At 33.9% G+C, this 14,928-nt stretch overlaps 2 protein-coding genes across 2 annotated transcripts; one reads left to right on the forward strand and one right to left on the reverse strand.

Moving 5' to 3' along the window:
• On the forward strand, positions 2,404–8,415 carry LOC109336679 (NAC domain-containing protein 74-like). Its single transcript, XM_019573421.1, has 4 exons — positions 2,404–2,899; positions 3,128–3,417; positions 3,732–3,944; positions 7,606–8,415. Exons 1-4 carry the CDS (start codon positions 2,623–2,625, stop codon positions 8,242–8,244), a joined length of 1,419 nt encoding a protein of 472 aa, XP_019428966.1. The 5' UTR covers positions 2,404–2,622; the 3' UTR covers positions 8,245–8,415.
• Positions 9,803–14,628, reverse strand: LOC109335149 (malate dehydrogenase [NADP], chloroplastic-like). Its single transcript, XM_019571236.1, has 14 exons — positions 14,355–14,628; positions 14,159–14,249; positions 13,337–13,423; positions 12,604–12,688; positions 12,155–12,336; positions 11,995–12,065; positions 11,825–11,915; positions 11,660–11,734; positions 11,474–11,575; positions 11,259–11,381; positions 10,998–11,066; positions 10,844–10,912; positions 10,109–10,162; positions 9,803–10,016 (listed from the first exon to the last, which is right to left on the reverse strand). The coding sequence occupies exons 1-14, from the start codon at positions 14,513–14,515 to the stop codon at positions 9,963–9,965; spliced, it is 1,314 nt and encodes a 437-aa protein (XP_019426781.1). The 5' UTR covers positions 14,516–14,628; the 3' UTR covers positions 9,803–9,962.

Consider the following 14,928-nt stretch of genomic DNA (forward strand, 5'->3'; position numbering starts at 1 on the left):
TCATATAAATATTATATTATTCATGTAATAATTATTTTTACATATAAATTATTACAAATATATAAATATATAATTAAAATTAAAAATTCGTTAGGTACTAATAAATACCTGCATGGGTACTTAAAATATTGTGAGTTTGGAAACAGGAAAACACAACTTGCCTCGTTGTCATTCTTAATTTGAAACATAGTTCGGAATACTATTTGGGATAACAATTTTTTTACTCAGGAATATAATACACATTTGGTCCTAGAGTAAAAGGATGACAACAATGCTACATAGATGGGAAGAGTGCCCCAAAATGGTCCCAAACACCTCCCAACAGAAAAGGAAAAAATCTCCTGAATTAAATAGCAGGAAATTGGTAAAAGATAAAAGAACATCAATCATGTGATTTTTGTAAAAGCCCTTATTATTGTACCCATATATGTATCATTTGTCTATTCATTTACGGTAATAATGCAATAAACTAAAAGAGTCTCTAGCAAAAAACTAAAGAAAGGGATTGGTGTGTGCTTGAAAAAGCAAAGGACTTAACAATGTAGGTTGTTCCAAAGCAAAGACACTTGAGTCACTTACACATGAAGTTTTCTATTTTTAAGGGTATTTAAGTGTGAAGGTATTCATGTTTTTATTCCTAAATTCATCTTTATATAAAATACACTATTAGGAGAAATTTCTATTAAGTTGTCTAAACATGGATATTAATCTTACACTTATTCAGTGAAGAATTCTTAAGAAGTTGATTATTTGTTTACACAGTTGTTAAGTTCGAAGTACAAAAATAAAAATAAAATGTTTGGTTTGTATTTTGAATTTATTTTAGGTTGATAATTATTAAAAATGTTGATTTATTTAAAAAATATATGGTAAGATAATAATACGGATTGAAGAAAAAACTATTTTTACAATTTCTTAAAAAATATTAAATAGCACAAACAAAATAGTAATATCGAGACATGAAAAACTACATTAATCTCGTTTGAGATTTGTGGTTTTAATTACATTTCATATTCTTCTTCTACAATTATCCTGACCTCAACCTTTCCCTGTAAGTAGCAGCAAAAGCAAATATGAAGCATAATAAGTTATTAGAGAGTTAAATATATTTTCTTAAATAAAAATATATTAAGGTAAAATCAAATGGAATGATAAGGTACTTTTTGAGTTTTTGTCCAACATTGCATTCATCATTTTTAAATATCTATAATATATTTGCACTCAATTCCATCTTAATTATTATATACAAAATTTTACTAAGAAAAATGGACAAGCATGATAGATATCGTATGAGCTCAATTTCATTTACATAAGGTTTTAAGTTCAAATATTATCAACATATGAATATATGAAGAGAAATCTTTACCTCATTACATTTTTTGATGGGTAGACTACATCAATATAACCTCCATATACCAAAAATAAACATGAGCTTTGATTAGTTATTCCCAAGAACCTAATTATCAAAAAGTGATGTTTATAAGCACTCCTTAAAGTAGCAATATTAGGATTTTTTTTAACTCATATCTCATGTAAAATTAGACTTGCGTTCTAATATATTCAAGATAATTATGTATTTACAAAATACTGTTTCAATTCATCCTATTTCATCATATCTAAGATATGATATAGTTCCAAAGGATGAACTGTTCCGTTCCTATACAATTTTATTGTCCTAAAAGTATATATTAATCCATGTGTTACTTATAGGAAATGATCATGAAAATATTTAATTATTAAAATTTTAAATTAAATATATTTTCACTAACCAATCACACGAAATAACACACTTTTTGGGACAACAAATATGATTTGTGTGACCAATCACTCTAATGTATAAGGACTATTAAATTTAAGTAAGTTGAAATCTAAGGACACTTCACATTAGAGTTCTTAATTTCATGATACACATTAAACCATTAGAATTAGAATTAGATTATACATAAAGATGAGTGAAATAAACCTTAGACTATTTATCCCTAACCCAATCTAATCGTAAGCGGGCCAACTTGGCCAATCCATAGAAAACTTGCCGAGTTTAATTATTAAAAGACTTATTTAAATATGTATCTATGTAGAGATAACCAATAAAATACTGACAATATATTATATATTTAATTTTAGTTAAAATTTTGTTATAATAATAATACAAAAAATCATAAATTTATAAATACATTTATCTTAAAATATGACGTGTTTATTATATATGTATCTTTATAAAAGTTTTACTCATCAAAATGAGTTTAGACCTGAATCAAACAAATTCAAACATTATCGATAAACTCAAATTGCTAACCCTAGGAACCATGAAAAAATATTATTAAAATAAAAATAAAAGTTATACTTTGAAGAAACTTTTTCTTACCATCAATTGAAAGTTGTTTTTTTCCTGGATGGAAAACAAGTACACAGACCGACCACTTCGACAAAATCTATAAAAAAAAATGAAAATTGAAAAGAAAGAACAAAAAAAATGAGTTGGAGTAGAATTTCTTGTCATTGAAGGTATCCTTCTTTTGTTACTTGAGCCTTAATCAATGACCCAGCTTTTCCGTTTTGCTTAGGAAACTACACCACTCTAAGCCCTAATCCACCACCACCCTTTTTTCCTTCACCGCCACCATGGGCCATGAAACCCCACTGGTCTCATCTGCTAACACCCCTCCTCTGCCACTATCAGTGGCACAGCCGCCACTGCCATCAACACCAGTCTTAGTTGCATGTGCTGCTTCTGCATCACCAATTTCTCCTACTTCTCTTGCTCCTGGGTTTAGGTTTCACCCCACTGATGAAGAACTCGTTATTTATTATCTTAAGCGCAAGGTTGGAGGGAAAAGCTTCCGTTTTGATGCAATATGTGAGGTTGACGTTTACCGCAGCGAGCCTTGGGACCTTGCAGGTCATAAATTTACAAACTTTTTTGCTGTTTTCTTTTTCAAAAATTGATTTTTTTATGTTCTTGTTTCTGGGTTTTCTTTGGTTTTTGTACCTTAGCAGGGATCTATGGAAATGGGTTTTTAATGCCCAGAAGTGGGTTCTAATTTGTAGTCTGTGGTAGTTTCTTGTTACTTAGGTTTTTTTCATTTTTATTTTTATGTTAACTTTTTTTGCCTTAATTGTCGTTTAGATAAGTCAAGGTTGAAGACAAGGGATCAAGAATGGTATTTTTTCAGTGCATTGGACAAGAAATATGGGAATGGTGGCAGAATGAATAGAGCTACAAACAAAGGGTACTGGAAAGCCACTGGGAATGACCGTCCAGTTAGGCATGAACAAAGGACTGTGGGTTTGAAGAAAACTTTGGTGTTTCATAGCGGCCGGGCTCCGGATGGGAAGAGAACCAATTGGGTCATGCATGAATATAGACTTGTTGATGACGAGCTGGAGAAGGCTAGGACTGTGAACGGGTCCTCTCAGGTGAGGTTTTTAACAAATTGAGTGTGATGAGCCTAAACTGTTTGCTGCTTCATGCAGCTAACAAGGGTTCTCCTCATTGTGATGTTTATAAAATAAGGAGCTCATGTTGATGTTGATAAATTAAGGCGCTTTGTCATTTTAGTTGGTTACCAAAGCCAAATTGTGTATTCCAACTTGGATGTGGAAGTTTGTACTTTGTTCTTTTGTAAATGTCAAAAGAAAAGATTACTATGTGCTAAAATTTGGACATTGTTATTATATATCACAACATTTGTTTAATCATTTTTTATGCATTTTTCTGTTGGATGGAGAAGGATGCATTTGTTTTGTGTAGAGTGTTTCACAAGAATAACATAGGACCTCCAAATGGACAACGATATGCACCTTTCGTTGAAGAGGAGTGGGATGACGAGTCAAGTTTAGTTCCTGGGGCAGAGTCTGCTAAACCCATTTCTGTTACTCAACAACCATGTGTCAAAACAAATGACCATGTTTTATGTATTCAATGGAGAAAAGATGCCGAACAGGTTTGTCCTCTTTAAGTTTTTTGAGTGAATTTATAATTTGTCATTAATGGTTAATTATGTGGATTAACGTAGAAATAATTTATTGAAGCTTTACATTTAATCTATGCAATGATATGTTGAATACTTATGTGAAAAATAATTGGAAATGTGAAAATTAGATTATAGTTATTGACTTCAGTCAATATCAAAGAGTCCATTTGTTTTAACGTTATTCACTACCACCCGACTTTTATGCAAATGAAGATAAGACTTCCTTTTGATAAAAGTGCCTTAAATGCTTAGACACACTTACTCAAAATCTATTCCAAACAAACTGATAAATGATAACTTCTCCGAGGGATTGGGAAGCTTTCTGCACTAATTTTCCTTTGCTTTTGTGTTAAGGATGACTCTTTATCCTCCAAACTCTTTGTATTTTCTTCTATCTACTCCAAGTTTCAATGTAGTATTCCAATCTTGTATTAGGTGTAGATGTGCGTTAAAAATGTTTTCCAAACTACATTGATGCCCCCACCCCCCAAAGTTGAATCTCTTATCCTCCACTTTACTTTCCTTTTGTTTTATCTTCATGATTTTCTTCTTTTCTCCGAAAAATATTGATGTTTATCTTTATGGATTTCTTCTTTTTTCCTAAGCTCACTCTGTGGTGAAAGGCCAAGCCGATGCCTGGGCATGAACATACATGAACTACCCCCACATCCGAAGTGTGTGGAGACACCTCATGGTCTTATAATTATTTTTTAGATACTTTCTTTACATGGATAAATATAGAAATGCCATGCTACCAGGTAATTGAATCAGATTAGGCTCCGTTTGGCACACTGAATTGGAATTGTATTTTAGGATTGAATTTCTAATTCCAACAGAATTAGAATTGACTTGGAATTGTGATTCAATGTTCGGATTGCATACAGAATTAAAACGTGGAGTTGGAATTTGAAGCATAATTCCATTTCCATTATTTGGAGTAAGATCTAGAATTTGGAAATAATAATAATAGATTCTACATTAAATTTTATTTATTTATTTTAAAATGGTAAGGTTGTTGGTTTTTTGAAAATAAATATTTTGAAGTACCTTAAGTATAGCTAACAGCCAATAAATACTTGACAGCTCACCCTCGATACCCCACGAAAAGGATGGGTGCTGGTGTAATCCCCTTACTTTAGAGATGTCATGCTTTTCTTGTTCAAGAGTTTTGAGGTGATTAGTGGGCTTCTTTTCTTTTTCCTCTCTTTGAGAGAAGTTTTTCATATGTCATGGAATTGGTAGCAATAATGCACCATTTCTACATGTTGAAGTTTCGGGAGTTGCTGGAGTGTAATGTGAATATCTTGTTAACTACTACCATTTCTTCATGCTTCATGGGAATATATCCTCTTCTGTGCCAGAGATCTAGGTTTCAGGTGCCAGTGAAATGAATAATGCCAGCGCAGAGGTGGAATTTGTTGATGAAGGACTAACAGGCACAGGAAAACATGATGTAACCAAGGGTTCATATACAGATATGTGGAAAGTCCCACAAGAATAAGAGTGGTATCTCTTCCCCAAGCATCGGATAATGTTTTCATTATCGGGAGATGCTCTTCCCAAAGATCATGGTATGATTGGTATCAAGTTGTCTATCATTGAGGAAGCTCTTGACGACTTTAATGGCTACGGATGCTATAGTTCTTCCCTGTGTCTATGTAGGAAAGTAAAAGGTGGTGCCTATGCCATGACTATTGGGGCCTCCCTAAGGTGATTGATGAAAAATTAATTGCAATACACATTACACTATTTGAGAGGAGATAACAACTGAACTTTCAAAGTACGACAGAACAGCCACTGGCTTACTTCTATTGGTCTTCTCATATGGCCAAACCATCTTAGGCATTATTCTATCCTTTATTTCCTCACAAGGTGCTATTTTTTTTTCTTTCTCTTATACGTTCATTTCTAATCTTATATTTTCGTATATTCACCCCAACGTTCCCATCTTAACACTTGGCTTTTGCTCGTATTCACACTTTACCACCAATGCTCGATAGTCAGTACTGTATATAGTATTGCTTGTCTCATGGCTTTCTGGTAAAACTTTGCACCAAACTTGGGGGGCTCCTTTGATAAAAAATAGCACCTTTAGCATTTCTCCATTTCATCAAACCAGGTTTAATCCTTTGATTTAAAACTATCTGTTAATCTGGCACGTCAAGGTGATGGTATGATCTGATCTCAAGTTTTTACCTACATTGCTAGGGTGTCTTTCTGAAGTTGCATTCAGTATGCTTTCTTTTACTTCTACGTAACTGGAACCATGTGATTCCAATGCTTCTTGCACAAGTCTAGTTTATTCCTTCTCCTGACTCTCCCATTAGAACTATATCATTTGTACAAAGCAAGGGCTGTGGCACGAGATCCTGTATATGCTCAGTAAGTATGTCTAAAACCAAATGTAAAAGATAAAAGCTCAGTTTGACCCTTGTTATGATCCTATAGTTATAAGAAAATCCATTGTGACCCCACCATGTGTTTACAAACTAGTCATAACCACATAACTCATTCTCGATAGCTTGGTTACTCAAATAAAAGGAACAAGGAGTCGAGGACTCCATTCTTTTCAACAGCCTTCGACAAGACTTCTGTTTTCAAGTTCACTTCTGCACCAAAAGAGCCCAAAACCTCGCCATTTCATCCTAATGGTAAAAAAAAACATCTCTGGTAGGGCTCATCCTTCAGGGGCTAAAATACATATCTCTTTTGTCTTTGCAACTTCTCTTGTTCAATTCCTCTGTTGGCAACATGGCATCAGTGTTCCTCTTATTCCATCTCCCAGTATTTGATTGTTGAAGCCGTGAAGGTTTGGTTCATGTTCCCTGGGTTTCTTATTCTTCTTTGTTTGATTTGTTGGAGCTCTTCTTTCTTGTGGTTTTGCTCGGCACCCTTCCCATAGGGTAAATCTCTTTTCTGTAGGATTTGCCACGATTTTGTATAATTTCTGTCTGTTTGTTTCAATGAGATTGGCTGCATCTAGCTTATGCTATATTGAAGATGATGTACCGATAATGATTGGGGATTTTAATTTTGATGATGTTGAGTTATTGATTCTTTTATGGTTATCAGAATTGTCTGAAATGTGTGCCTGATTGTGATTTTTCACAATTCATGAGGTTGGCGATTCAGATCTGGTGCTGAACTGAATGAACTAGCACCAGAATTGTGTGCATCATAGGTGGCATCACGAAATCACAATTTGAGACCATTCTGTGCGCTTTGCTATAGGTTGGGTTGCACACGACGTGGTTCAGGAAAAGGCAGGTTTTCTCTGTGGGTTTTTGTTTATTGGTGAGCGAGTCGCATACAAAGATGGGTCCAGGTTGTGTGACCGGTTCAGTAAAAAATGCTTGTCTTTTTTATTTATCATGACTTAAATATTGATTTATTTTGAAGTTTCTATTTCAGTTTATTAGTTATGTTCAGTTATTTGACTACAAAATGCTAAGATCTATTCTTTCTGTGTGAATAATTTTTATTAGTATTCATGTATCTTTACAATTCATGGCTCCAAAAAACGGGTGTTTCGATTCATGATTTGAATCCTGATTAGTCATTGGCTTCAAAGTTTGCTTCATATTTCAATCCTTTGCCCTGCTAAAATTATCATTCTGTTTGATTCCTTCAGGATACTCAGTCTGTTACCAAGGCTCCATTTGATGTCAACAAGCTTCCTATAGAGACTCAAAATCTTCTTGCTGTGTGCAAGAGGGAGAGTATGGCTGAGTTCCCATCACCGGAAAAGGAGGACTCTAAGCCTACGCGAGATGAGTGTCCTTCACCCCATGCAGATAATCACAAGGCTTACTCTCAAATATACAAAAGGAGGCGGTATAACTTGAATAACCATTTGAACGCTTCTGGAGATTCAATCAGAACCAGCCAGGATCCGTGCTCATCGACAATAACTACGGCTGCTACGTTACCCCCAACGGCAACTGCCATTGCCAACCCCACAACTGTCAGCACTACACCAAAAAAACATTTCCTGTCTGCACTGGCGGAGTTTACTCTGATGGAATCTCTTGAATCGAAGGAGGTTCAACCACCAGATTTTGATCCTGATAATCTCGAGTCAACTGTACCTCCCAGCTGTGTAAAATTCATCAAACACTTGCAGAGTGAGGTGCAAAAGCTTTCTGTTGAAAGGGATGCTATGAGGTTTGAGATGATGAGTTCTCAAGCAATGATTAACATTCTTCAGTCACGGGTCGATCGTCTGAGCAAAGATAATGAAGTGTTGAAGAATATAGTCCGGAATTCTTAGGAAATTCAACAGTCCGTGCGTGCTAAAATTGTTGTTCCGTTTGTATCAGTTAAGATAATTAAGATAACCAGTGGTGCTCTATCTCCCCGATCCTGTGTTATTATTCAGAGTAGAACTGTAGTTGGTTTGTTTTGGTTGACTTTTCAATTGTATTCAACTTGTCATTGTGTACCTTAAAACTTTCAGATTTCAGTTGTCGTTTGTTCTGAAAATTGGTCATGTTAGTTCTTGCCTTTGCTTTGACCTCACATCCTTGATTCCTTGTTTAGGTAGTAGAAGTAAGATGTGAAGTGATATTTGTTAAATGTGTGCTAATAGCTGTACCCTTTTGAGTTTAAGATGCTTGGTTATCAAATTTTGAGAAAACCAGTTCATGTTTAAATTTAAGTTGGAATAATTTTTTTTAAAATTTAATCCAAAGCTTTGTGTGAAAAGCTGCTATGTTTACCACACAATCTTTAGTTTGTTAGGTTCCAGGATTGAATTATGCACCTAGTTCTTCAATGAATCTTCTCCTTTATGAGTATTACCACTATATAAAATTAGGGATGTTAGATCCCTTTATTCCTATTCCAGGGCTTCATCAAGGGGTACCTTTATCACCTGAACTTCTTGTCTTGTGCAAGAAACATACATAACCTTGTTTATATGCATGTGGTCGATAGAACAAGGATCCTATCCATTAATGGAAAAACAAATACTTGATTTTACATGTGTTTTCAATAACAAAAGTGTTATTATATTGTATATAAAATGATAAAAATGTCTTACCATATTATTGTTTCCTTTGTTATGTATAGTACTTCTCTCTCTATTAATGTATATAATCCTTACTTGCGGTCAATGTTATGTATTAGTTTTTTTTTGGAAAACAACCTTTTTTGCGTGCACGTAAACAATATTACGATTGTGTTGAAAAAACATTCATTGACTACAAATGTATTTTTACACAGAGACAAGGTTCCGAAAAGAAGTTGATTAAAAGAACCTGTATTGTTTGATTAAATATAAATTCTTTCTATAAGAGATGTAGCCCTAAGCTTTCTCACTGTTTTTGTTCACGATCTCATTCTTTTTAGGGACGCTTCCACCTCCTATGTGCAGGTTATTCTTGAAATTTTGCTTTACTTGTTTGTAGAGCTTAATAAAAATGAAACTTTTGAGGCCTAAAACAATTGGAAAATTACTAGGCAAATCCAAATTTCAAGAACTCATCCGAAAGTATAGAACGGAAAGTTGACATTTGAAATGCATATAAATGAAGTATTTGATCCTACAGTAGTGTTATTTGAACAATCTAAATTTAATTTAACAACTCTTACAACAAATCAAATCAAACTATCTTTATATTTCTATTAAAGTTTTCATAAAGTGGTTGTGGAAATAATATTAGTGGAAGGCATAAAACAGAAGTTTCAACTACTGTTAAAGTTGCATCTTTCTAAGTAATGTAATACATTTTATGAGTTCACTACAGCAATGAGACATTGAGTTGGCACTTAAGTTTGTGTAGTACAAGATAATATATGAAGTAGATATCACTTTTGCAACAGCTTACTCAAAATATTAAAGGCATCTTTATTAAATGAAATGGATGGTTTTTAAACTTCATAATTGCAAATTAAATTTTTTGCAAGCTAATTCCATAACATTTGTTCTACATTGATGAGTGTGAACTTAGTTTCAATATCTGATTCAGCATTTGGTCTAGTGCCTTGTTACATTTCTCCTGGGAGCATGGTATCAACAGGTAGATCACACACAGCTATTCCCTGATACGAGAGAGCACATACGTTAAGATGACAATGAACATCGCTAATATCGGCTGAAGGAACAACTAAGGGTATGGTTAGAAGATGTTTACCTCGCCTGTTAGGTGAGCTACACATTTCTTCTCGGCCAACAGCTCGGCTTCCGTCTGCAAAATATTATATGATAAAGTCATGAACACTACATAATGCTTGTGGTTGAGGTTCAGGAACATGTGAATTATCTGATAATAGTTAAACTGCATTATAAAGTTGTTTTAACGGTCACATTGTATGTAAGTCGGGAAGGAAGACATAAATTTATGATATGCATGAAATAGTTACCCAGTTATAGATATTGATGTGTTGAAATTATAACCACTTGAAAGTGGGATTTCAGCTTGAAAAATTATATGCAATTATGTTACTGAATAGCCAGAGGAACAGTGATGCTTTATGCTACTAAATGCTGGGCAATATAGTGCCAACAAATGCATAATATAAGTGGCAAAAAGACAATGTTGCATGATTAGTGAACATGAACTGCACTAATCGCTTCACTTAAGTGAATATTCATGGTGAAATAAAAATGACTTCACCTAAATTGACTATTGGAAGGTTTGATATTTTATAGAACAAGTAACATTCTTAGATCTATATAGCTGATCCACCTAATATAGAAAAACTTCCATTGTTGTTGTATATAAATACACGCATTTTTAACATGTCTTTTCACTGTTCAGAACTGAGAGTGGCAAAAGATAACATTCCTAACATAACATAAAAGGCGATATTTTTTTCTGAATGTGACGTGGTTCTGTTTTATAAAGTTTATGAAGCTTCACATTTACCTTGGCTATTCGCTGTCGGAGGTAGTCATCAAATATAACATCCTTAACGAGTTCATAATCACCATCACCCTAATGGATACAAAATTTGTCATGGAAGGGACAGAAGCAGTTTTAGATATTAAGTAGAATGAGTAAACACAATAGAAACACTTACTTTTGATCGACATGGCATACTGAAAACAATATCCTCAGCTATTCCATAAGGGTTCCCATTAGTATATACCTGGTATTGAAATTGCAATTAAAGAAGCAAGTAGAAGCTAGAAAATTTTAAAAAGACATTGTATGCATAAATGAAAGAGTGTGCTGTTTTTGAAGTTGTCTGTAAATATCGGTTATAAGACATTCAATAAGTTTTACAATAGTAATTATCGGATATAACAGTAGACAAGGTTGTCTAACAGTATCAACTTACACCAGTACAAAACCAATCACCCTCGGGTGTAGGAGTGACTAAAGATCGTATGGCGTCAACAATTGACACAGCAGTTGATGCAGCTGATGATCTTCCCCATTTTTGAATAAGTGCACCACCTCTCTGCCAATCAAACAAATACTTATTAGCTTTTAGAATGAGGAAACTATATATTTTTCATTCCACACATTTAACTACCACAGCACAAATTTTACCTTCTGAACAGTTTCAGTGAACTCTTCCATTAACCATTTGTGATCCTTAATCGCATCTTTGGCAGGCAAACCATCAATTTTGGCATTTAAGAAGTCCGGGACCTGTTAACAAGTTAACGCGTTATCATAAAATAGAATTTAAGAAATTCAGGTAAGGCACATCATTCTAGTATATCCTTCATTGACCTGAGTAGTTGAGTGGTTGCCCCATATTGTCACATTCGACACTCTATCGTAGAAGACGCCTGCCTTGAGCGCCAGCTTCACATTTAATTGAGACAAGCAAGTAATAGTTATTTTTCTGCTGTAGAACATTCTAAAAGAAAGTTACAGCTTACAAATTTTGCTTACCTGACATTTAGCTCTATTCTCGTCTAAGCGAGTTAAAGCATGAAAATTTCTCGCAGGAATATTGGGAGCATTTTTCAGGCATATCAATGCACTGCATTATAACACAAGTCCATTAGCATCTACAAGCAAAATATGTTATTCTTCTTTACACTTAAAAGCACCAAACTTACTTTGTGTTACAAGGGTTTCCCACAACTATAACTTTGACATTGCAAGAAGCTACAGCATTTAGTGCTTTTCCCTGTCGTACACATGATAACATATGTAAGTATAGTTAACTGAATTTAGCAGAAGGAAATAAATAGCACTTAAATTTGAATACCATTTTACCTGCTCGGCAAAGATCTGACCGTTTATGTCTAACAAGGCTGCACGCTCCATTCCAGGACCTCGAGGTTTTGCACCTATGAGCAAAGCCCATTCTGCATCTTGGAACACCTCATACGGATCAATACCAATACTAACCTCCCTCAACAAAGGAAACAGTGAGTCCTCCAATTCCATTGCAACACCTGTACATTGAATTAGAACATTCAGACTGAAAAGCATTAATTATATACTATATTAGTCAATATTGAGTATTTTGTTTCAGTTAAAAAGCATGCATGAATATAAGACTATTTTAACCTTACAAATCATATTCACATAATAGTTATAGGTATATTTCTCATCTCTCTCTCTCCGTCGTTGGTTCTCTATCCAGATTTTGAGTCACAAGGTTTGAAGGTGGAGAAGTCTGGGTTAGTTTTACATATCTTAGGTGGAAGATGTAGGCATACCTTCAAGAGCTTGGATTGACCTTTCTGATCCCAGTAGTTTCAGAGCAATCGGTTGATCTGGACCGAAAACCTCACCAGATGCAAGCTGACATGATAAATCAACTCAGACTCCAGAGTGAAATTAAATTGCATGGCAATTAAAGGTAGCAGTTCTCCCATAAAAATAAATCTTAAAGTACATAGAAGATAAAATGATTGCTTGACATAATGTAGAAAGCTTCTAGAAAAGTGAGGTAATCATTCATCAAATCTCCAATTTAGCTTTTGTGTTCAAATAGATATCTATTGCTTATAACAACAAACATACAAGAATGTGTTACTTCTAATTCATCGTCAACCTATACAGTTCAAATTTATCGACAGTAGTGGGCTTCAGTTATTTTAGGTAAGAGAAGATGGTATGAAGAGAAAAGCAGTAAATCCAAACCAAAGCGACTAATGCACGTTTAGCAATTTACTGCAGTGAATAAACCCAACTCAATACAAAGAAGCACAAGAGGCTATTTAGCTGACAAGAAAGGCTACACAGCAACATATTCAGTTACATCAACAAGATAGTAAGAAATTTTATTAAAGGCTACAATTCTACCCTTTCTTAATGAATTAAAATATCTATTCTGAGAGTATTGATATAATATGAAAGTGATGGAAACAGATAAATAGAGACAAGAAATGGATAAGTTTTAACGTGATTCATCGACATGGTTCTAATTTGAATCAAATATATATTCACCTTGAAAAGTAGATGATTGGAAATCATTCCAGCAGCACCTGAGACTGCAATGTTAATTATTTTCTTCCAGGATCTTGTCTCTTCTTCCTGCAAACACATTAGCCAAATGTACATATACCTTACATTAACAAATTTAATGTCTGCATCAAAGAACCATTACTTGAAGTTTATTAATAAACGAAATTTGTTGTACGGTACATAAGTTTATTAGATACTTGAAGTTGAAATAAACTTTAACTTAAATCTAAGTTTATAACTTGATATGATTCTCCTATACAGAGCAATGTGTCAAATTGAGAAAATCCATGGTATTACTTGTTGTAAAACAATATCACAACTACAGTTTCAAAAAATTCAAATACCTGCCTGAAGCATTATGATGAAATAGTAATGAAGGAAATCATTAATTAAATTCTGCACACAACACTAAGAAATACATTTTTGGTGTTGATAACTATTCATTGATGTTTATAAAACAAGTCAAACATATCAATATATAATTTGAACAGAATTCAGACAAGTATAGTTAAAGATTAGAGATGCAACAATCCAATGCCATCTTTACAGCCTAAATGATTTCTGAAAATCAATTTGTGTATCAACAAGCACATGATCATAAACATCAGTAATGTTACTTATAACAAAATTTTGCTACACAATACCAAAACAAACTTCACATTGAAACCCAAAAAAACATTAGTACTAGGAAAGCAACTTACTCCTAGAGTTATAGACAAAACTCACAATTTGGATTGAAGATAAACAGAAACAACACATATACATGGATTAAAAGCGTAAGAAGGGGTGAAAGGATTCACTTACTGCCTTCAAATCATAGGTAAGGCAGAAAACTCCATAGCACTCAGGCTTAGTCTTAGGATCCTGGGTTTGCACAGCTGGCACTTGTACTTGACTGAGAATGGAAAGTAACAAAAATCACTTCATAGTTCATAGTTCATAATCATACCCAATAAGCTAAATATGAATAATTTGGATAAAAAATATTGAAGTTGCTTACTTTGGTGCAACAGAACAAGAAATCCTTGCATGTTGAGTTGTACTATGAGATGGTGCAAAAGCACAGTGGAGGTGTCTGGGGAGAGTTTTTAGTAGAAATGAGAACTGAGATGAATGAAGATGAGTTTTTGTGGAGTTCAAGTTCAACTTTGTCATAGTCATGTCAGCAGAGAAAATGTCTAGGACAAGTGAAAGAAGTACAAAGAAAAAAGTAACACTTTTGAAGAACTTTCTGAAGGGTGTGGAGAGAGACTGAATAAAGGTAATGTTTGGTTTAGAAAAGTGAAGGACACATTTAAAGGGTCGAAGGGAACAAAATGATGAATTGAAATGAAAGGATTAGGCCATAGAAAAAGACACCAATATCTTATTCTCCATCTCAAGCCAATCACATGTGAATAAAATAAAAAATTTAAAAATAAAAGATAATAAAAAATTACATTCTAATTGGCTTATGATAGAAAGTGAGACATCATCTAAGACTAGTAATATATGTCTATCATCCACAATCTAATCCAGCCAAAAAGTTGGGCTATCATCAGATTCATCAGGTGAAATTTTATCTCCTAGATAAG

Source organism: Lupinus angustifolius, chromosome LG20 (assembly GCF_001865875.1).
Source record: "Lupinus angustifolius cultivar Tanjil chromosome LG20, LupAngTanjil_v1.0, whole genome shotgun sequence".
Classification (NCBI taxonomy): Eukaryota; Viridiplantae; Streptophyta; class Magnoliopsida; order Fabales; family Fabaceae; genus Lupinus; species Lupinus angustifolius.

Bases quoted from the DNA above. Each gene is read 5' to 3' on its own strand.
- LOC109335149 (XM_019571236.1), bottom strand. From the start codon at position 14,515: ATGACTATGACAAAGTTGAACTTGAACTCCACAAAAACTCATCTTCAT. The intron at 12,066-12,154 runs GTAAAATGGTAT...TGTGTACGACAG, and splicing joins GTCAGATCTTTGCCGAGCAG to GGAAAAGCACTAAATGCTGT. The intron at 11,916-11,994 runs GTAAGTTTGGTG...GTTATAATGCAG, and splicing joins GGAAACCCTTGTAACACAAA to TGCATTGATATGCCTGAAAA.
- LOC109336679 (XM_019573421.1), top strand. From the start codon at position 2,623: ATGGGCCATGAAACCCCACTGGTCTCATCTGCTAACACCCCTCCTCTG. The intron at 3,418-3,731 runs GTGAGGTTTTTA...TGGATGGAGAAG, and splicing joins CTGTGAACGGGTCCTCTCAG to GATGCATTTGTTTTGTGTAG. The intron at 3,945-7,605 runs GTTTGTCCTCTT...TGATTCCTTCAG, and splicing joins GGAGAAAAGATGCCGAACAG to GATACTCAGTCTGTTACCAA.